General features: G+C 51.1%; 1 protein-coding gene across 1 annotated transcript; it reads left to right on the top strand.

Annotated features, from left to right (window-relative positions):
• Positions 1–2875: 2875 nt before the first annotated feature.
• LOC126024319 (cytochrome P450 1B1) lies at positions 2876–15726 on the top strand. Its single transcript, XM_049784703.1, has 5 exons — positions 2876–2911; positions 3712–3874; positions 6166–6267; positions 8219–9185; positions 15108–15726. Exons 1-5 carry the CDS (start codon positions 2876–2878, stop codon positions 15724–15726), a joined length of 1887 nt encoding a protein of 628 aa, XP_049640660.1.
• The last annotated feature ends 6540 nt before the right edge of the window (positions 15727–22266 follow it).

Here is a 22266-nt window from a genome sequence, read left to right as displayed (position 1 = left end):
CTCCCCTGAGTCCATCGGAGGAGAGGGGAGTCCTCGCCCCAACCCAGGGCAGCAAGCCCGGAACCCATGTGAGCCCAGAACTCCCATGTCTGTTTCACGTTCAGTGTTTCTTTTCTTTTCTTTCTTTCTTTCTTTTTTTTTTTTTTTTTTTTTTTTTTGTTTTTGGGCCACACCCGGCGTTGCTCAGGGGTTACTCCTGGCTGTCTGCTCAGAAATAGCTCCTGGCAGGCACGGGGGGACCCCTATGGGACACCGGGATTTGAACCAACCACCTTTGGTCCTGGATCGGCTGCTTGCAAGGCAAACGCCGCTGTGCTATCTCTCCGGGCCCAGTGTTTCTGACTTTCAATCTAGTGGCATCCAACAGGCCTGAGAGCATCACTGGAGTGGCTGGGTCCTCATGCTCCCTGGGCACACATTTCCACGTCTGCCCCTCCCCCATCTGTCTGTCCTCTCCCCCGAGGACAGACACCACTCAGCACCATTCTGGAACTTCGAGGTTGCATTGAGCCTACCACTGGGCTAGCACGGCAGCTGAGACTTTGCCTGACCAGACAGAGCAAGGACTGGCCACTCCCAGACTCACTCAGGCCTGGCCTTGGCCAAATCTGTCCGCACTTTTCAGGGCACCCAGATCCCATCCTTCATCCATAGCCATATGGACGAGGGGAGGATTTGAGGAGCACGCCAGGCTGCAAGTAGCCCACCCAAGAACTCAGCCCCCCTTTGGGGAACACAAAGGCAGAAAGATTACTCCACAGGATGTGAGCCTATCTGGAGGCCAGCACGTAGCTGCTGAATCCACTTCAGAACCCAGAACATTCACCTTTCTGGACTCAAATACCTCTTCCTGTTCTCAAACCCAGACCAGAGCTTTCGCCACTCAGAGGGCCACTAGTGAGAGATCAAGTTGATGCAACAAGAAGAGTGTTTTTGGGTATTAGAACCCTGAATAGAAGAAAACCTTCTTCCCCCCCCCAAAAAAAAACCCTCTTCCAGATTGGAGACTGTGCTTTTCTCTCTGGCCTCTCCATCTGCATCTGGTCCTAGAGAGGAAGCTGCTCCTCTGACGGTCATTTCTAGTCCTGCCCAACACACTCTTGGCCTTTCACCCAAGATGTATTTTGGGGTGACAAACACTGGTGCACAGTCCACAGTCTTCAATTCTAGAACAGAGCTCAGAAGCAGATACTACTTTTTTTTTTGTTTTTTTGTTTTTCGGGCCACACCCGTTTGACGCTCAGGGGTTACTCCTGGCTAAGCACCCAGAAATTGCCCCTGGCTTGGAGGGACCATATGGGATGCCCGGGATAGAACCGCGGTCCTTTCTTGGCTAGCGCTTGCAAGGCAGGCATCTTACCTCTAGCGCCACCTCACCAGCCCCCAGAAGCGGATACTTCTGATGATTTTTAGAAAATTAGCCTCTTGGTCCTGATTAGGCCAACATAGAGCTGTGGTTGGATATCTGACCCGAAGTGTGATAAAGATAACAAGGGGGAGGGAGAGATGAATGTAGAAGTGAACTCCAAAAATCATTAGGTGTTCTGAGAAGAGCCAATGGAGGAGACTCCTTCTCTGCTTATGGTTACTTTGGTGGCCTTCCCTTCTATGCCAAATGCTCCGTTTCCAGCTTAAAGGAACATCATGATGTCTGCCAAAAAAGAAAAGGACAGAAATGAAATAATTGTCTGCTCCCCAAGAATATGTGGGGAGCAGAGAATTAAGCACTGGGTTCTTCTCCTAGAGCTGTTGGTTCCAGAAGGGAGGGAGAGAAGAAGGAATTGGAAATAGTGGGGTGGTACTCCCATGCCCAGATCCCTTCCCACCTCTCACTGTATGGGTGTATGTGGAGAGGGCAGGGAGGGCGCTGAGTTGGTTCTAGAAAGCTCTGGAAGAAAACCAGCCTGCAGGACTTGCACCAGGTGGTCTCCTTTTGGGTGTTTCACTTGGGGTGATCTCTGGCCAGCTCACTGCCTTATGGAGCATTGTGGGATTTGTGTGAAGCCCAGGAAGGGCACTGTACAGAGATGGGGTGGTGGTGGGGAACATTCCTTTTATTGGGGAGGGGCAAACCTGCTGGTGCTCTGGTTCACTTCTGGCTCTGATCTCAGGAATCATTTCTGGCAGGCTCAGGGGATCAAACCCGGGTCATTGGCATGCAAGGCAAACACCCTCCTTATAGTGCTATTGCTCTGGCCCCTATTTCATTCATTCATTCTAACCCTAACCCTTTTGTTTTTGTTTTGGGGCCACACCCAGTAGGGCTCAGGGCTTACTCCTGACTCTGCTCACTCCTGGAATCACTCATGGCACTGCCCAGGAGACCATAATGGGATCGAACCTGGGTCGGCCACATGCAAGGCCAATTCCCTCCCCCTGTGCTATTGCTCCAGCCCCTAAAAGCATCATGCCTTAATTTTTTTTTCTTTCAGGCCACACAGGCCGGAGATGCTCAGGAGTTACTCCTGGCTCTGCATTTAAAAATTACTCTTGGCAGGGCTGGTGAGGTGGCGCTAGAGGTAAGGTGTCTGCCTTGCAAGCACTAGCCAAGGAAGGACCGAGGTTCGATCCCCCGGCGTCCCATATGGTCCCCCCAAGCCAGGGGCGATTTCTGAGCGCTTAGCCAGGAGTATCAAATCCTGAGCATCAAACGGGTATGGCCCGAAAAACAAACAAACAAAAAAATTACTCTTGGCAGGCTGGACAGATAGCATGGAGGTAGGGTGTTTGCCTTGCGTGCAGAAGGACGGTGGTTCGAATCCCAGCATCCCATATGGTTCCCCTGAGCCTGTCAGGAGTGATTTCTGAGCGTAGAGCCAGGAGTAACCCCTGAGAACAACAAAATCACTCTTGGCAGGCTCAGGGGGTCGACCACATGGGACGCTGGAGATCAAACCGGGAGCAAAGGCATGTAAGATAAACACTGTGCTATGGGGCCCCTGGATCATTCTTCTTTCCCTCTGCAAAGGCCAGACACCCACTTCCCCTGCACCGCCAGGGCCTTCCTGTCCTGATGGTGCCTCATTTCCCCTCCTGCTGGGTTTTGATTTCTGGAATGAGAAGCACAGACCGGAGGCAGGAAACCTCTCTCGGTTCAACTCTGCTGCTGATGCCAAGTTTATAATATAAGAGCTATTGATCAGAGTGATGGCACAGCGATAGGACGTTTGCCTTGCAGCGGCCGACCTGGGACGGACCTGGGTTTGATCACCTACATCCTATATGGTGTCCCCCCCTGCACCCCCCCCCCCCGAGCCTGTCAGGAGTGATTTCTCAGTGCAAAGCTAGGAGTAAACCCCTGCATGCCTCTGGGTGGGGCCCCAAAACAAAAAAAAAAACAAAACAAGAAAAAAAAGGAGCTATTGAGATTTGGGGGTGGGAAGAAGGTGCTGGGGCCAGCGCACCCCCCCCCCGCTCTAGGGGTGGGGTGGGGAGGAATAGCGACGTTCACTGGGGGAGCCTGCCTTGGATCAGGGGAGCCTACCCTGAGATCACTCCCTAGAGGTGGATTGGGGCCTCAGAGAGCTGCAAGCACCTGCGGGGTCCCCCCCCCCCAGCACTGAGCCGGCCAGCATACTAGCCTGGGTCACTCCCGGGCATTCCGACGCCCCGCACGCAATGCCAGCCTCCCCAGTCGAGGGCTTGGCCTCACTGATAAGGCCCATCTTTCTTCTGAGGCCTCTGCTGAACAGGTTCTGTGGCTTTCCGCAGGCATGTGCTAGAACTGGCACCACAGAGGCGCTGCTGAGGCAGGGAGGCACGCACAGGTTTCTCTGGGAACCCCGAAGGCACCGTTCAGTCCGGGAACCAAGCAGCAGCGCCCAGAGCTGGCTGCCCGCACAGCTGGATTCTTGGGACAGGCAGCACCTGCCCCGTGAGACCAGAGACCTCCGTCTACCCCCCCACCCAACCCAAAGGCTTCCTGGAATGTTGACGCTCAGCCTGGTCCACAGGGCTGGGCCTAAGATTCAAAGGCAGAGCCGGATGCTGGGTGCAGGTGAGAACCCTGAAATGCAGACCCAGCGGGGACCAGAGTTCTCAGCCTCTCTTTCCAGCCCCTTCCCCAGGTCTTTAAGATCCTTTCCAGAAACCTTTAGCTTTATAAGATGCATTTTCTTTTTTTTTTTTTTTTTTGTGGGGGGGGGAGGTCACACCTGGCAGCGCTCAGGGGTTACTCCTGGCTTCTATGCTCAGAAATCGCTCCTGGCAGGCTTGGGGGACCCTATGGGATGCCGGGATTCGAACCAATGACCTTCTGCATAAAAGGCAAACGCCTTAACTCCATGCTATCTCTCCAGCCCTGTAAAATGCATTTTCTTAAGATTACTTTATAAACACACATTTTCTTTCCTTACCAATCTGCAGTTGCTTCTTGGCTTCCAGCCATTCCTAAAGTTCAGGTTTTTTCTTACACTTCTAACTCTCTTTCTTTCTTTCTTTCTTTCTTTCTTTCTTTCTTTCTTTCTTTCTTTCTTTCTTTCTTTCTTTCTTTCTTTCTTTCTTTCTTTCTTTCTTTCTTTCTTTCTTTCTCTTTCTTTCTTTCTTCTTTCTTTCTTTCTTTCTTTCTTTCTTTCTTTCTTTCTTTCTTTCTTTCTTTCTTTCTTTCTTTCTTTCTTTCTTTCTTTCTTTCTTTCTTTCTTTCTTTCTCTTTCTTTCTTCTTTCTTTCTTTCTTTCTTTCTTTCTTTCTTTCTTTCTTTCTTTCTTTCTTTCTTTCTTTCTTTCTTTCTTTCTTTCTTTCTTTCTTTCTTTCTTTCTCTCTCTTTCTTTCTTCTTTCTTTCTTTCTTTCTTTCTTTCTTTCTTTCTTTCTTTCTTTCTTTCTTTCTTTCTTTCTTTCTTTCTTTCTTTCTTTCTTTCTTTCTTTCTTTCTTTCTTTCTTTCTTTCTTTCTTTCTTTCTTTCTTTCTTTCTTTCTGTCACACCCGGTGGTGCTCAGGGGTTACTCCTGGCTGTCTGCTCAGAAATAGCTCCTGGCAGGCACGGGGGACCATATGGGACACCGGGATTCGAACCAACCACCTTTGGTCCTGGATTGGCTGCTTGCAAGGCAAACACCGCTGTGCTATCGCTCCGGGCCCTCTTTCTTTCTTTCTTTCTTTCTTTCTTTCTTTCTTTCTTTCTTTCTTTCTTTCTTTCTTTCTTTCTTTCTTTCTTTCTTTCTTTCTTTCTTTCTTTCTTTCTTTCTTTCTTTCTCTCCCTTCCTTCCTTTCTTTCTTTCTTTCTTTCTTTCTTTCTTTCTTTCTTTCTTTCTTTCTTTCTTTCTTTCTTTCTTTCTTTCCTTCTTTCTTTCTTTCTTTCTTTCTTCTTCCTTTTTCTTTCTTTTCTTCCTTTTTCTTTTCTCTGTTTTTTCTTTTTCTTCTTTCTTTCTTTTTTCTTTCTTTTTTTCTGTTCTCTTTTTTCTTTTCTTTCTACCCCCTCCCTCTTTCTCTTTTGTTTGTTTTTGGCCACACCTGACCACACTCAAGGAATCATTCCTGGCAGTTCGGTGCAGGTTGGTGCATATGGGTTGCTGGGGATGGAATCCCCCGGGTCTTGGCATGCAAGGCAAATGTCCTCCCTGCTGTGCTATCCCTTTGACACCTTTTGCTTTTTTTTAAATATAACTTTGTGGGGCCTGGAGAGATAGTACACAGGGGGTGAGGCACTGGCTTTGCACCCCAGTGACCAGGGCTTACTCGCCAACACTAAATATGGTCCCGAACACTGCTGGGATCGACCCCTGAGCACTGTGTGGTATAATGACCCCCAAGCAAACCAGCACAAAGTGTAACGTTTTGGATGGGGGAGATCAAGATCCGAAACTCAGCAGCCAGGGAGCACACGCTTTGCATGACCCAGAGCTTTGCAGGGACCCCAGGGTGCCTCAGGAAGCCGGAGTAGCCCCCTCCCTTCCATCATCAAGCCACTCAGGGCCCCGTGGGGTCCTCAGCACTGCTTGGGGATCAAAAAACAAAAGCAGAAAAAAAAACCAAAAAAACAAAAGAGTTGTTATTTGAAGGATGGTGGTTCCCAACTGTGGTTTCATTCAAAAGCGTCTGGAGCCCGGAGCTGAACCCTCTGTTCTGTAAACAAGCACCAAGACAGTGCTTCTTGCAGTTCTTTCTTTCTTTGGCAGGAATAACGACACTTGGGCCTTTTCTGTTTGCTTTCTGCCCTCTGCACTCAAGTGAGCATCCGAAGTGGACTCCCGGGGTTCCAGATTCCAACGCTAGTCCCTTGGGAAAGTCACTCCACTTCTCTGAACCCATTTCTCCCCTTTTCCGGGAACCCAGGGGACCCCCTCAGCGCCGGGGAAGCGCCAGACAGAGCCACACGTGGGTGGGTGGCACATAGCTTGGCGTTCACAGGGCCGGCCGGGAGGCACAAAACTCGTACCTGGGGTGGGGTGGGGGTGTATTGGGACTCAGGTCACCGATGCTTCGGGCTCAGGGCCTGACCCCGCGAGGAGGGCCTGGGTGTCCCTGGGCCTCTCCTTCTCCTGCCAGCTCGGGGTGTGCGTGCCTGAGGCGCGGAAGCGGGAGGCCCGAGCACCCCGCCCTCGCCGGCCGGTCAGGTGCCGTGCCAAGCACCCTGGGAGCGGGAGCTGCCTGCAGGCCGGCCGCACGCGAACCCGGCTCCGCACGCAAGGGGGAGGCGACAGCGGGAGCCCAGCCGCCAGCCCCGGACGCGCGGGTCGGCCGCAGCCGCCTCTGCCCCGGCCTGGAATCCGCGGAGCACGCGCCGCGCCCTGGGGAGACCTGAACCCCGCGCGCCCCGGTCAGTGGGCGGTGCCACCTGGGGGCCTCTCTCCGCTGCGAATCTGGGGGCCCTGCGGCACCCCGCCAGCCTGGCCTTGGTGCCCAGGACCGCCTTGCCCCGAGGCCGGGCGTGGGGGCGGCGCGGCGTCAGGTCTCACCCAGTGTGGGCAGGGGTTGGAGGGGACCCGGTGGCTCTGTGCGCCTGGGAACGAGGCGCGCCCGACTGTGGGCAGGTGAAGATCTCAGAAGAAAACACCCCTGAGGGGCTGGAGAGATGGCACAGCAGCAGGGCGTTTCCTCGCAAGCAGTCAATCCAGGAGGGACGGTGGTTCGATCCTCGGCATCCCATACGGTTCCCCGAACCTGCCTGGAGCGATTTCTGAGCGCAGAACCAGAAGGACACCCTGAGCGCCGCCGGGTGTGACCCAAAAACAAAACACACAAAAAGAAAAAGAACCCAGCTGGGGGTATTTGGGGGGTCTAGGGTGCAAGTGTCACCGCTCTCGGGGCTCGAGACCCCGGTGAATTTTTCTATGGGGTCACCAAGGACCTCGGGGCGCATGGGCGGTCTGGGCGCGCAGAGGATGCGAAGAGATGCTGAGCTTTGGTTCCCCGAGCGCTTCTGCAGACCCCGCGCGCGAAAGGGGCCTCGGGGACGGCTCCCCAGGACTGGGAGGGTTTCGGGCCCACGAAACGCGACCTCGACCTCCTCATGCACCCAACCGGGGACCCTTCCCGCGCGCCCCGTCCCCGCCCCCGCGTGCCCCGCCACGCCCCCCTCCAAGCAGGTCCCGCCGCCTCCTCTCTCCAAGTAGACCTTAAAAGCGCCAGAAGGGGGACAGCGCCCTAGGACTCGCTGCAGGGACAGTGAGAATTGGGCGACCCAGTCGGGGCCCAGTGGGTGGGAGCGAGGGCCGGAGAGGACATCCTCCTCTCGCGCGCCGCGCTCGAGGAGAACCCCGACTTTGCCAAAGCCCCAGGTTTGCGGGGCTCTGCAGAGGAGGTGGGCTGGGGGATCCATCACAGGCTCCCTGAGACGACGAATCTCCAGCCACATTCTTGGAGGATAGGAGGAGCGTGCAGCAAGTAGACAGGACACCCTCACCTCTTGGGGAAGCTTCGGATCATCTTTCGGGTTCCCGCCAGGACCCCCAGCCTTCTGCCATGGACCCCAGGTTGGTCTCTGCGTTCCCGCGGCACCCTAGATCTTGGAAGCCCCCCCAGCGCGCTCAGAACTGCAGGCTACCAGGGGCGCGCGTGGCACGGGGAGGCTGGAGGCTGGGTTGCGCACACCTTCCCTTCTCCTTCGGGGGCGCCTTGCGCATGGCCTGGAGACGCGTTTCTGCGCCCTGACTTGTCCCCTAATCCCCTAGCTGGGGGGCTTCGGGGAGAGCTAACGGAGACGCCCCTGAGCATCTCCCCATGCGCGCCCTTCTCTCCAGCAGCCCGGCCTCCGACAACGACGACGCGCGGCCTCGGGGCGCACTGGCCACTCAACCCACGATGCTGCTGCTGCTGCTGGCGCTGCTGGCGGCTCTGCAGGCGGTGCAGTGGCTGCTGAGCGCGCGGCGGCGACCCCCGGGCTCGCCCCCGGGTCCCCTGGCGTGGCCGCTCATCGGCAACGCCGCGCAGCTGGGCAGGGTGCCGCATCTGGCCTTGGCACGCCTGGCCAAGCGCTACGGCGACGTCTTCCAGCTGCGCCTGGGCCGCTGGCCCGTGGTGGTGCTGAACGGCGACCGTGCCATCCGCCAGGCGCTGGTGCACCAGGGCGCGGCCTTCGCCGACCGGCCGCCCTTCCCGTCCTACCGCGCCGTGTCCGACGGGCGCGGCCTGGCCTTCGCCCGCTACTCGGAGCGCTGGGCGCAGCAGAGGCGCGCGGCCCTGCACACCCTGCGCGCCTTCTGCTCCGGGAACCCCCGCGGCCGGCGTGCGCTCCAGGGCCATGTGTTGGGCGAGGCGCGCGAGCTAGTGGCCCTCCTGGTGCGTCGCAGCGCGGGTGGCCGCTACCTGGATCCCCGCGAGCCGCTGCAGGTGGCCGTGGCCAATGTCATGAGCGCCGTGTGCTTCGGCTGCCGCTACCCGCACGATGATGCCGAGTTCCTGGAGCTGCTGGGCCACAACGCCGACTTCGGGCGCGCGGTCAAGGCGGGCAGCCTGGTGGACGTGCTGCCCTGGCTACAGAGGTTTCCCAATCCCGTGCGCACCGCGTTCCTCCAGTTCCAGAAGCTCACCCGCAACTTCAGCGGCTTCGTGGGGCGCAAGTTCCAGCAGCATTTGGAGAGCCTGAGGCCCGGCGAGCCCCCGCGCGACCTGGTGGACGCGTTCCTTCTCCTCCCCGGAACCCCGCAGCTCGCCCTGCAAGACGTAGCGGGCACCGTGGCGGATATTTTCGGCGCCAGCCAGGACACGCTCTCCACCGCCTTGCACTGGCTGGTCCTGCTCTTCATCAGGTAGGAGCCCACTTCTCTGTAGACAGCAGCGCCCGAAGGTGGCCGGGAGTCCCGGTCTCAGGGGTCCTGAGCCGTCGCGCACAGCATGGAGGGGCGTTGCTAGCTCTGAATGCCGCTGAGGCGGGTTTGATGGTGGCAACCCGTGGGGTTCCCTTGAGCGCCGCTGGGAATGAATGATCCCTGGGTGGAATAATGAGAAAAGGACCCAGACCTTCTGGGGTTGGGCATGATGTCGCATTATTGCACATCTAAAACAATAATAATAACAATGATGATTCTGTGTTGAAATGGATTGACTAGGAGCTGGAGAGATAGCGTGGAGGTAAGGCGTTTGCCTTGCAATCAGAAGGTTGGTGGTTCGAATCCTGACATCCCATATGGTCCCCTGAGCCTGCCAGGAGCGATTTCTGAGCACAGAGCCAGGAGTAACCCCTGAGCGCTGCCGGGTGTGACTCAAAAAACAAAACAAATAAATAAATAAATAGATAGATAGATAAAATGGATTAATTTAAAGAATGTGAAAATACAGCAGGCAGGAATTTCATAATAAAATAAACTTATATGCACATCTAAAAAAATTATCCCGGGGCCGAAGCGGTGGCGCGAGGTGTAAGGCATCTATCTGCCTTGCAAGCGCTAGCCTAGGACGTACCGTAGTTCGATCCCCCCGCGTCCCATGTGGTCTCCCAAGCCAGGAGCGACTTCTGAGCTCAAAGCCAGGAGTAACTCCTGAGTGTCACCGAGTGTGGCCCAAAACACAAAAAAACAAAAACAAAACAAAACAACAACAAAATTATCCTGAAGTGCAGAGCCAAGAGGAAGCTCTAAGCACTGCCAGGAGTGAACCCTGAGCACCTCCAGGAGTGAGCCGTGAGCACTGTCAGGAGAGATTCCTGAGCATAGAGCCAGGAGTCAGCCCTGAGCACCACCGGGTGTGGCTCCTGGACACCCCCCCCCCCCCCCGTGCCTGAGATCTGAGTCCAGTGCCCCCAGTGCAGAAGATCGATGGGTGAGACCTAAGAGATTCGCAGGCCAAGTAAGGCTCTGCATATTGGCAGGGGAAAGGCCGGTGCGAAATATGCAGCGACCCACTCACTGCACTAGGTTCCCAGGGCAGCCTCGGTCCCAGGAGGGGCCGCCCAGAGTGCCTGGAACCAAGCAAGGCATGCAGTGGGCTGGACCCTCTCAGACACTGGCCCAGGGTTCTGAGTGGCTTCTAGAAAGACACTCTAAAGAGACTAAATAAAGAGACTAAAGTGCTTGAATCAAGGTGTGGGGGGGGTGTCTGTCGGTGGGACACATATACAGGAATGAATGACAACATCCTTCAGAAGGGGTGGCCAGATTTAGCAAATAGAAGAAATAATTCTTGGTAGGACCTGCTCACACTGGAGGCCATACCTCGTTGGTCAGAAACTGGTGTAGGGGCTGGAGAGATAGCACAGCAGTAGGGTGCCTTGCACGTAGCGATCCAGGACTGATGATGGTTTGAATCCCAGCATCTCATATGGTCCCCTGAGCCTTCCAGAGCAACTTCTGAGGGCAGAGCCAGGAATAACCCCTGAGAGCTGCCAGCTGTGGCTGACAAACAAAAAATTATAAAAACTAAGTAACATCTCTTGGGGCCAGAGAAATAACACGGGTAGGGCCTTTGCCTTACATGCAGCCGATCCGGGATGAATGGTGATTCAAATGCCAGCATTCATATCCCCCCCCCCTCCAATCCACCTGCCAGGAGTGATTTCTGAAGTAAGAGCCAGGAGAAACCCCTGAGCGCTGCTAGGTGTGACCCAAAAACCAAAAAAAAAAAAAAAGAAAGAAAAAAAAAGAAAGAGAAAGAAAAAGAAAAAGAGAAAGAAAGAAAAAGAAAGGAAAGGAAGAAAGAAAAAAGAAAGGGGAGAAAGAAAAGAAAGAAAGAAAGAAAGGAGAAAGAGAGAAAGAAAAAGAAAGAAAGAAAGAAAGGAGAAAGAGAGAAAGAAAGAAAGAAAGAAAGAAAAAAGAAGGAAGGAAGGAAGAAAGAAAGGAAGAAAGAAAGAAAGGAAGAAAAGAAAGAAAAAGGAAGAAGAAAGAAAGAAAGAAAGAAAGAAAGAAAGAAAGAAAGAAAGAAAGAAAGAAAGAAAGAAAGAAAAAGAAAGAACGAAAGAAAGAACGAAAGAAAGAAAGAAAGAAAGAAAGAAAAAAAGAAAGAAAGAAAGAAAGAAAGAAAGAAAGAAAGAAAGAAAGAAAGAAAGAAAGAAAGAAAGAAAGAAAGAAAGAAAGAAAGAAACCGGTGTAAGCAGGAAGCCTGAGCTTTGTTTGGGGAACAAATGTGTGTGGAGAGGCCAGAAATTTCCCTGCCTTTGGGATGCTTAGAAGCCGAATCTTCTGGTCAGACCAACCTGCCAGGTGTGTTTCCTTCCCCATTTCAGAATGTGGATTGGCTGCATGCAAGGCAGATGCCCTACCACTACCTCTCTGGTCCCTCTGTATGCTTTGTTTATTTGGGAGCAAAAAAACTGTTGGACAGGGGCTGCAAATGCTTTCAGAGAAGCAACAGCGAGAAGCTGAGGATGGTGCATTTACGCATCCCTAGAAAGAAAAGGTTGGATTGAAAGTTTGTCCCTTTTGGGACAGTTTACAAGTCCCTGCGGTATAATGACAAAGCAGTTTTCAGAACCACCTCCAAATGCCACAATTCCCTCCTCCCCTACTCAGAATAGTAATTGCTAATTCTTTTATTTTTTCTTTGTTTTTGGGACACACCGGTGACACTTAGGGGTTACTCTTGGCTCTGAGCTCAGAAATCCTTCCTGGCAGGCTCGGGGGACCATATGGGACACCAGGGATCGAATCCAGATCTGTCCTGGGCAGCCTCATGCAAACACCAGCCCCAGTAATTGCTATTTTTGTTTGTCATTTTTTCTTCTTCTTCTTCTTCTTTTTTTTTTTTTTTTTTTGGTTTTTGGGCCACACCCGGCGGTGCTCAGGGGTTACTCCTGGCTGTCTGCTCAGAAATAGCTCCTGGCAGGCACGGGGGACCCTATGGGACACCGGGATTTGACCCAACCACCTTTGGTCCTGGATTGGCTGCTACCAAGGCAAACGCCGCTGTGCTATCTCTCCGGATCTGAGTCTCATTTCTTAAACTTTAACACTGTTGATTTGGATCCATTTTTCTTGAAAAAATAAATATTTCTAGGTCTGGCAGAGAGAGATGGAAATTGCTTTGCATAAAGATTCCCCCTCCCCTTCAAAAAAAGAGTACTCTTTTACAATGCCGCAAAAGGAATTGACTGGCAATTAATAGCCAAAGCTGCTAAGTATTTGAGGTTTTTGTTCCCAAAAGGAGTGTCTGGAGTCTTGCTGTCCCAATTCCGGCTCGCTCTGTAGCAGACCAAAATGGACGTGTGTCTTGAAGCATAACACTTGGCTTCCTAATAAGTTCTCTTAACAGACATTTTGAGACTTCTCTATTATTTAAAAAAGAAAATGTATTAAAATTATACTAAAACACTTCCTTTCCCTTTCAGCTTCTGTTTTTTTTGTTTTGTTTTGTTTTGTTTTTGGGCCACACCCGTTGACGCTCAGGGGTTACTCCTGGCTATGTGCTCAGAAGTTGCTCCTGGCTTGGGGGACCATATGGGACACGGGGGATCGAACCACGGTCCGTCCAAGGCTAGCGCAGGCAAGGCAGGCACCTTACCTTCAGCGCCACCGCCCGGCCCCCCTTTCAGCTTCTGATTTGGAAGGAGGGAAGCCTGCTTGGGGCCAGAGACTTGGAGGGATTGACTAGCCTTGCTGCTGCCCCTATGTCTTTTTAGCGAGAAATCGGGTCTGTTTTGTCCTCTGAGCAAAGAAAACTGTCCTGTGAGCCTTCTAACAGGACCCATAACTCAACAAGCCCAGCTTAGTTTCAGGCAAAAACGAGGAAACTGTAAGATTGGGGCGGGAAGGTAATGGAACCCAGAGTGATCGTTTAACGGAATGAAAATATTCCTTGGCCAGGAGCTGCATTTTGGGTATAAAGAGAGACTTACCCCCGCCTTCTGTGGAGGGACCAAGATGGGGGCATCGGGCAAAATAAACAATCCCAATGTCACCCGTGTGACCTAGAGAGAAAATAAACTCACGGGTGACAGCATGGAATGATAAAGGAAAACCGCCCATACTGTGATGGTTTTGGGAACTAAAACCAACAGAGTTTTCTATTTTATTTGGTTTTGGACCACACCTGGCGGTGCTTAGGGATCACTCCTGGCTCTGTGTTGAGGACTCACTCCTGGCTCTATCTAGCCTCGGAGCTCACTCCTGGCAGTGCTTAGGGATCACTCCTGATGCACTTACATCACTCTTAGCAGGGTCAGAGAATGCTTTAGGGTATCAGGAGTCAAACCTTGTGGGGCTCATGTAAGGCAAGCCCCTTCCCGCCCTGCTGCTCTCTGGCCCCTAAATTGATAACTCCTGGTTTCTTTCTGAATGACGAGAAAGAAAGAAAATGAAAGAAAAGAGAAAGAAATGAAAGAAAGAGAAAGAAAAGAAAAGAAAAGAAGAAAGAAAAAAAGAAAGAAGAGTGATATAGGTGAAGGACCAGAGTGATAGCACAGTGGGGAAGGCACTTGGCATCTCAGGATGCCAAGGATTAAACTCAGGTTGCCTGCATGCAAGGCAAACACCCTCCCCACTGTGCTATTGCTCTGGTCACTGTGTTCGTATTCTTTTGTTGTTGTTGTTTTTTTGGTTTTTGGGGCCACACCCGTTTGGTGCTCAGGGGTTACTCCTGGCTAAGCGCTCAGAAATTCCCCTGGCTTGGGGGGACCATATGGGACTCCGGGGGATGGATCGAACCGCGGTCCTTCCTTGGCTAGCGCTTGCAAGGCAGACACCTTACCTCTAGCGCCACCTCGACGGCCCCGTATTCTTAAAAGGTTCCAAGTCCACCACAGATATCAGGCAGCTCAAGTTCTATTTTCTTTTCTTTCTTTCTTTCTTTCTTTCTTTTTTCTTTTCTTTCTTTCTTTCTTTCTTTCTTTCTTTCTTTCTTTCTTTCTTTCTTTCTTTCTTTCTTTCTTTCTTTCTTTCTTTCTTTCTTTCTTTCTTTCTTTCTTTCTTTCTTTCTTTCTTTCTTTCTTCTTTCTTTCTTTCTTTCTTTCTTTCTTTCTTTCTTTCTTTCTTTCTTTCTTTCTTTCTTTCTTTCTTTCTTTCTTTCTTTCTTTCTTTCTTTCTTTCCTTTTTTTTTTTGTGGTTTTTGGGTCACACCCGGCAGTGCTCAGGGTTACTCCTGGCTCCATGCTCAGAAATTGCTCCTGGCAGGCACGGGGGACCATATGGGACGCTGGGATTCGAACCGATGACCTCTTGCATGAAAGGCAAACGCCTTACCTCCATGCTATCTCTCCAGCCCCTCTTTCTTTCTTCTTTCTATTTCTTTCTTTCTCTCTCTTTCTTTTTCTTTCTTTCTCTCTTTCTCTCTTTCTCTCTTTCTTTCTTTCTTTCTTTCTTTCTTTCTTTCTTTCTTTCTTTCTTTCTTTCTTTCTTTCTTTCTTTCTTTCTTTCTTTCTTTCTTTCTTTCTTTCTTTCTTTCTTTCTTTCTTTCTTTCTTTCTTTCTTTCTTTTCTTTCTCTCTCTCCCTCCCTCCCTCTCTCCCTCTCTTCCTTCCTTCCTTCCTTCCTTCCTTCCTTCCTTCCTTCCTTCCTTCCTTCCTTCCTTCCTTCCTTCCTTCCTTCCTTCCTTCCTTCCTTCCTTCCTTCCTTCCTTCCTTCCTTCCTCCCTCTCTCTCTCTCTCTTTTTTGGGGGGGGGGCTACACCCAGTGGCGCTCACAGGTTACTCCTGGCTCTGCACTCAGATTGTTGAATCTTCTCCGAGGGGAGAAACAGCTAAGTGTCTTCTGGATGAAAGAGGCTGGCCAACCTTGCTCACCGTCCCTCTCTGCTCACCCCACACAGGTACCCCGACGAGCAGGCTCGGGTCCAGGCAGAGGTGGACCGCGTGGTGGGCAGACAGCGGCTGCCCGCCCTGACCGACCAGCACCAGCTGCCCTACGTCATGGCCTTTGTCTACGAAGCCATGCGCTTCTCCAGCCTGGTTCCCTTCACCATCCCGCACGCCACCCGGGCCAGCGCCTCCGTCCTGGGCTACCACATCCCCAAGGACACGGTGGTCTTCATCAACCAGTGGTCGGTGAATCACGACCCGGCCCAGTGGCAGCGCCCCAAGCACTTCGAGCCCTCGCGCTTCCTGGACAACGACGGCCAGCTGGATGGTGACCTGACCAGCCGCGTGCTGGCCTTCTCCCTCGGCCGGCGCCGCTGTCCCGGGGAGCAGCTGGCCAGGCTCTTGCTCTTCCTCTTCACCGCTGTCCTGGCCCACCAGTGCCACTTCCGTGGGCACCCTCAGGAGGGCGGCATGGGCCTCGACTATGGCCTCACCATCAAGCCCCTGGCCTTCCAGTTGCATGCCGCACTCCGCGACAACGGGGACCTCCTGGAACGGGCCGCCTGGGGCCAGCAGGGCGAGGAATCCGCAGAGATCCCAGATGCAAACGCAGCTCAGGGTGGGGAGTAATTTGGGGGCTCCTGGCACACCCTCTTCGCCCTGCACTGAGGGAACCCCACCAGTGTTGCTTTAGTTGAAGCAAAAGCAGACTCCAGAAGCTCTCACACATCCTTCAGACTTGCAGGGGTCTCAAACTCAATTTACTGGGGGGCAAAGTCGGGGTGATCCTTGAGTGCAAAGTCAGTAGTAAGCCTTGAACATTGGGGGTGTGACCCAAACAACTAAAACAAAACAAAATAAAAAAAAGATTCCTCTAGGGAAGGGCCACAAAATGTTGTACGGAGGCCCACATAGGCCCGCGGGCCGCAAGTTTGAGACCCCTGTTGGAAATACTGATTTGTTTGGGAAGGGAACTCCTTAGGCGGTGCTCAGGGGCAGGGAGCACTCCTGGGGCTTCTCCACCAACTGCACCTGGACAGCTCAATAACTGGGTCTAGGGGTGCAAATCTGGTCCCCAGAGGCACCCCAGAAACCCCCTGTACTTTGGAGGGACAGGGGGCCTTGGTGCCAGGATGGAACCCAGGTCCTGGTGCCGAGCAAAGCTTGCGCTTGGCCCCTGGTCTCTCTTTGGCCCCCGATGACTTCCTGAGGGAGAGGCATGCCCCCCACCCACCTCTACTGGGCACAGACATGGCCTCAGAAATGGTGTGACGATTGATGTACGTGTCAAGGCGACTTCTTCCTGTGTGGGCTGAGACCAGATTAAGGCCCAAGGACAAAAATGACACGAAGCTCAAGTACCCACTGTGGACTCATTTTTTTTTTTTTTTTTTTTGCTCCTGGTACTTTTTTTTCTCTTTCCCTTTTGGTTTGGGGGTTCTGTGCTCAGGGATCACTTCTGGCAGTGTTCGGGGAACCCCATAGGATGCCTGGGATTGAACCAGGCAAGTGCCCTCCCCCTACTATCACTCTGGTCCTTCACCTTTCTCTTTCTTTTTCTCTTTCTTTTTTCTCTTTCTTTCTTTCTTTCTTTCTTTCTTTCTTTCTTTCTTTCTTTCTTTCTTTCTTTCTTTCTTTCTTTCTTTCTTTCTTCATTTTTTCTTTCTTTCTCTTTCTTTCTTTTTTCTTTTCCTTTTTCCTTTTTCCTTCCTTCTTTCTTTCCTTCTTTCTTTCTTTCTTTCTTTCTTTCTTTCTTTCTTTCTTTCTTTCTTTCTTTCTTTCTTTCTTTCTTTCTTTCTTTCTTTCTTTCTTTCTTTCTTTCTTTCTTACTTTCTTTCTTTTTTCTTTCTTTCTCTTTCTTTCTTTTTCTTTTCCTTTTTCCTTCTTTCTTTCTTTCTTTCTTTCTTTCTTTCTTTCTTTCTTTCTTTCTTTCTTTCTTTCTTTCTTTCTTTCTTTCTTTCTTTATTTCTTTCTTTCTTTCTTTCTTTCTTTCTTTCTTTCTTTCTTTCTTTCTTTCTCTTTTCTTTTTTCTTTTTTTTTTTTTTTTGGTTTTTGGGCCACACCCGGTAACGCTCAGGGGTTACTCCTGGCTATGCGCTCAGAAGTCGCTCCTGGCTTGGGGGACCATATGGGACGCCGGGGGATCGAACCGCGGTCCGTCTCCTAGGCTAGCGCAGGTAAGGCAGGCACCTTACCTCCAGCGCCACCGCCCGGCCCCTTTCTCTCTTTTCTTTCTCTCTTTTCTTTTCTTCCTTCCTTCCTTTCTTTTCTTCCTTCTTTCTCTTTCTTTCCTTTCCTTCTCTCTCTTTTCTTTCATTTTTCTTTCTCATTGTTCAGAAAGAAACCAGGACGTATCAATTTAGTGATTACATTGTATTTCAGTTGCTATTAGAGTTGAAAGTGCTGAATTAAGACTTTGAAAGCTATAACATACCTGGCTGGCAAAGTACAAATTTTCAGTTATTAGCCAAAAAAAAGTTCTCAAAGAACCTTTAGATGATTTGACTGAAATGCACTGATTTTAGTAAGTCTCCAAGGGTTAAAAAAAAGTCACCAAGGAGTAATTCAGTGTTTATGCATACATTTTTTATTATTCTTTATAAGCACCATATGTTAATCATTTTGTTTTAATAGGTATTCATTATTTTGATCAAGAAAAGTTATGTGTATATTTTTTGTAATGACTAGCAAATAAAAAGTAGGATTAGTTTTCTCACTTTGGGCTCAAATACACGAAGTGATTGAACTTGTTGAAATCATCTGCCCATTTGACATTGTGAGAAATCACATTCTTATCCCAAACTTGCGTGAGAGAAAAGTCTCCATTGTGTCTCGAAGGGCCTTTTCATCACCTTCAAGGTCTTTATTAAAATCAGATCTCAGTGCAGACACTCTTGGAAAGAGACTTGGGTCCTGTCTTTGCATTTTGTCTTAAAGTCATTCTGAGGTTAAAGTTTTAGCTGAAGGCAATGAGGATTGGGGGAGGCAGAAAGAATGAGGAGACAGGCAGACAAGACGAGAGAGAGAGAGAGAGAGAGAGAGAGAGAGAGAGAGAGGGAGAGGGAGAGAGAAAGAGACAGAGAGAGAGACAGAGAGACAGAGAGACAGAGAGAAAGACAGAGACAGAGACAGAGAGAGGCACCAAAAAAATCAAGAATTGGGAGCAGTAGGCTGTTTGTCTTGCACGTGGCTGACCCAGGACGGACCTGGGTTCGATCCCTGGTGTCCCATATAGTCTTCTAAAGCCAGGAGTGATTTCTGAGGGCAGAGCCAGGAGTAACCCCTAAGAGTCTTCCAGTGTAGACCAAACATCCAAAAAAAAAAAAATCAAGAATTGGTTTGTTCTGTTGGTCAGATAGCAAGGGGATAGAAGTGTAGAAAGTTGTAACTGTCTGTTTATTTTTTAGATGATTTTTTTTGTTTTGTTTTGTTTTTGGGTCACACCTGGCAGTGCTCAGAGGTTACTCCTAGCTCTATGCTCAGAAATTGCTCCTAGCAGGCACGGGGACCATACAGGATGCCGGGATTTGAACCACCATCCTTCTGCATGAAAGGCAAATGCCTTACCTCCATGCTATATCTCCGGCCCCAAACACCCCCCCTTTTTTTTTTTTGTGGTTTTTGGGTCACACCCGGCAGTGCTCAGGGGTTATTCCTGGCTCCAGGCTCAGAAATTGCTCCTGGCAGGCACGGGAGGACCATATATGGGACGCCGGGATTCGAACCGATGACCTCCTGCATGAGAGGCAAACGCCTTACCTCCATGCTATCTCTCCGGCCCCCCCCCCCTTTTTTTTTTAAAAAAAAAAAAAAGCAGGGTGTCTGAGCCAGAGTGACAGTACAGAGGAGAGGGAGTTTTTCTTGCACACAGCCAGCCCAGGTTCAATCCCTGGCATCCCATATGGTCTCTGGAACCTGCCAGGAGTGATTTCTGAATGTTATCGGTTGTGGCCAAAAAACAAAACAGGCAAACAAATAAAGTCAGGGTGGGGGTGAAGATCTCTGGTGGAAGCACCCAGGACAAGTTCTCGTGATTTCTTATTCTCAGTCTGGGCACCGCAGGCAGTTAGCGCAAGGCCTATGCATTTCATCAGTGGTGGGGAGAGAGAAAGAGGGGGCTGCAGAGGGAGGACAGTAGTTCAGTCTTCCCACACATTCTAAGCTCATACATGCGCAGCAAACAGCTGGAATTATGAAGAAAAAGTCATTTCAGATGTCTGTGCAGAATCCCAGTCAATGTGAAAGGACAGCCTGGAACACAGCAGATGTTTTATAATTTGGGGTCCCTTTCTTAGTACGTTCATTGAGGAGGGCAGATTTTATTTTTGCGGCATGCTTGCCCGCCCCTTCCGATATGGCTGGGTTCGCCCCCGCAACAATGAACATGTTTTTCATTTAATTTTAATGACTAAAGGCTGATATCTGGCCCTTTTGAAAAAGAACCTTCTGCAAGTCAGCCTCTGAAGAGGTTGACTGTTGGAGGGATGGAGGATGAGGCCTTTCTCCTCCAGCTCAGACCACACGTCTGTCACCCTGTTCAGTTGGCGGTTCTGAGGAGAATGCAGCAGGAAGAAGGCCAACAGGCAGTCAGGCTTCCGAAGAAAACAGTTCTTTATTCCGTGAAGAGGCCGAAGCCAAAAGGCCTAAGAATAGGCCCCAGGAAAAAAGCCCCTCACCTTCCACAGACCCTTGCTTTTATGCCCCAGAATCAGGTACCACCCAATGGTGGGATCAGATACCACCCAATGATGGGAGCAGAATCAGGTACCACCCTAGGGTGGGAGCAGAATGCCAGGTCACACCCTAGGGTAGGGCACAATCACCGATCAGGGTAGGGTCAGTAACATAATAATCCCACTGAAATGTTTACATACACAACAGATTGGGTTGGGGGGCCCTCTGGGATCTTGGGGATGGAACTTGGGTCAGCTGGATGCAAGGCAAATGCCCTCCCCACTGTGCTATATGGTTAAGGTCCCTGTGTCAGTATTTTTGGAGGGTCCGCACTCAGAGGTGCTCAGGGGTTATTCCGGGCTGTGCTCAGAAATTACTCCTGGAAGAAACCCGGTTGCCTGCAAGCAAGGCAAACACCTCCCCCACTGTGCGATATATCGCTCCAACTGCTGTGTTCATATTTTTAAAAGGTTCCAAGTCCACCACAGATATCAGGCAACCCAAGTTCTACATTTTCTTTTTCTTTTTTTTTTTTTTTGGGTTATACTCAGTGGCACACAGGGGTTACTCCTGCTCTGCACTCAGAAATCGCCCCTGGCAAGTTCGGGGGACCCTAAGGGATGCCGGGATTCGAACCACTGTCCGCCCTAAGTCAGCTGTGTGCAAGGCAAACGCCCAACCACTGTGCTATCTCTCTGGTCTCTCAAGTTCTATTTTTTTATTTTGTTTTTGTAGCTGTGGCTATTCCAGACATTACAGCCTGCGTCTGCCAGTCCTGCCCAGTAGCAGAGGCGGAGCGAGTCAGTAGCTCTAATTTGGAGATCTCGCCACGCCAGCCAGGCAGTGCCAGATGTGCTGAGCCTGGTCTGAGGCCCCGCCCAGCTCCAGATGTGCTGAGCCTCGTCTGAGGTCCCCCAGATGTACTGTGTTTAAGGGTTGCAAAAAATTGGAGGCGTTTATTCTGGTGATGATTTTGTGAAGAAGAGAGGGGGGTGGGCTGGGGGAGACAACTAGTCTCCCATCTATCCCCTCCTGAAGGGAAGACAAAGCCAACAGAAGTCACCAATAGAAACCAGCCAGATTCATGGCTCCCATTGGGCTACGGGAAGCCACTGATGCAGGGACAAGTGTCTGTTCTGCCAAAGGCTTCAATGATCCAGTAACAATCTGAGTGGCCCTGCAAGAAAACTGCTTTCCACACCCCAAAAGGAAATGCCACGGGTGTGCTTGTGCTAAGAACCCCAAAGCTGTGGGGTCTCGGGACTTGTGTTGTGTGGCACTTCCTGTCTGCCCCCCCCAGATCCTTTGGGGATCCACCCCCAAGCTCCATCGTGGGTGATCTGTTCTGTCACCCGCGGTGGCATGGGGGAAGAAGGATTTCTTCACAGACGTCAGGGCTGAGAGTCAATGGCTTTCTTAGTTCTTCTGGACCACTGAGGCTCCTGCTTGCTTATCCCCTGGGCACGGCACGGCCACGGGAGTGTGTAGACGGCCCTGAGACAGATCCAGAATGTGGCTCAGTTCCAAGGACCAGAATCTCCTGTTGCAGGACGGAGCAGCCACAAGAACCCCGGTCCCCAAAATAATACAAAGCCTGACACAGTTGTCCTCACTAAGTGACTTCCTGCTGTGGCAGCCACCCATTGCCTGTCCCTTCAGTGGTTGACTGGAGTCCTGGGAGAATGTTGTGATGTGTGGATGGGGACGCTGTGTGGATGCCTGCTATATAGACGGGCTGTTTGCTCTTCTCTACAGTGCTCAGTTTCACCACTTTCTGGTTGGAAAGTATGAAAAGCAGCAGACAACTCAACGGGAAGGGCCAGAACCATAGCACCTCGGGGAAGGCACTTGCCTTGGACATACAGACCTGGGTTCGATCCCAGAATCCCATGTGATTCCCCTGAGCCTGTCAGGAGTGATCCCTGAGTGCAGAGCCAGGAGGAACCCCTAAGTGCTGCCGGGTGTGGCTCAAAAACAAAAACCCAAAGAACATTCTTTCTAATCAGGGAAAGAGTCACCCTCCCACCAGTCGATGGGGGAGGCCCATCCCTGTGGTCCCTCAAACAAGGAGACAGACACACCCCACATCAGAGCCTTTTGTCTGGCTCTCAGCACCTCTAAAATGCCAAATCCAAGAACATCCCACACCACAGGGACCAGCCTGTGATGGATCTGTGAGGTATAGACAACAACTCACTTTTCCGTGATACCAATCACAATCTCCCGAGACTATCAGCTTATTCTGGCCTTTGGTCTTTTTCCCATTTTGCATTCACGCAGACTGGAGGCCTCTCTGTCTTCTGAAGCCACTGCCATGGGTCACCAGAATCAGTTATGACACTGATTGAAATATTTTATTTACTGAGTCTCAACACTAGAGTTCCTGATAGGAAAAAAACATGGCTGATATGTGTAAGAATCATTTTGTGCTGTGGCTAGATTTCCCCACACATGATTCACAGTGCAGCAGGCTGAAGGAGTTGCACCCAGGGGGAT

The sequence above is a fragment of the Suncus etruscus genome, chromosome 12 (genome assembly GCF_024139225.1).
Source record: "Suncus etruscus isolate mSunEtr1 chromosome 12, mSunEtr1.pri.cur, whole genome shotgun sequence".
Taxonomy (NCBI): Eukaryota; Metazoa; Chordata; class Mammalia; order Eulipotyphla; family Soricidae; genus Suncus; species Suncus etruscus.
This window is presented reverse-complemented; position numbering and strand designations above follow the sequence as displayed.

Coding starts and splice junctions, on each gene's coding strand:
- LOC126024319 (XM_049784703.1), top strand. CDS start 2,876: ATGGGACGCTGGAGATCAAACCGGGAGCAAAGGCAT. Junction 6,268..8,218: donor TCTCCCCTTTTCCGGGAACC/CAGGGGACCCCC, acceptor GGCCTCGGGGCG/CACTGGCCACTCAACCCACG. Junction 9,186..15,107: donor CTGGTCCTGCTCTTCATCAG/GTAGGAGCCCAC, acceptor CACCCCACACAG/GTACCCCGACGAGCAGGCTC.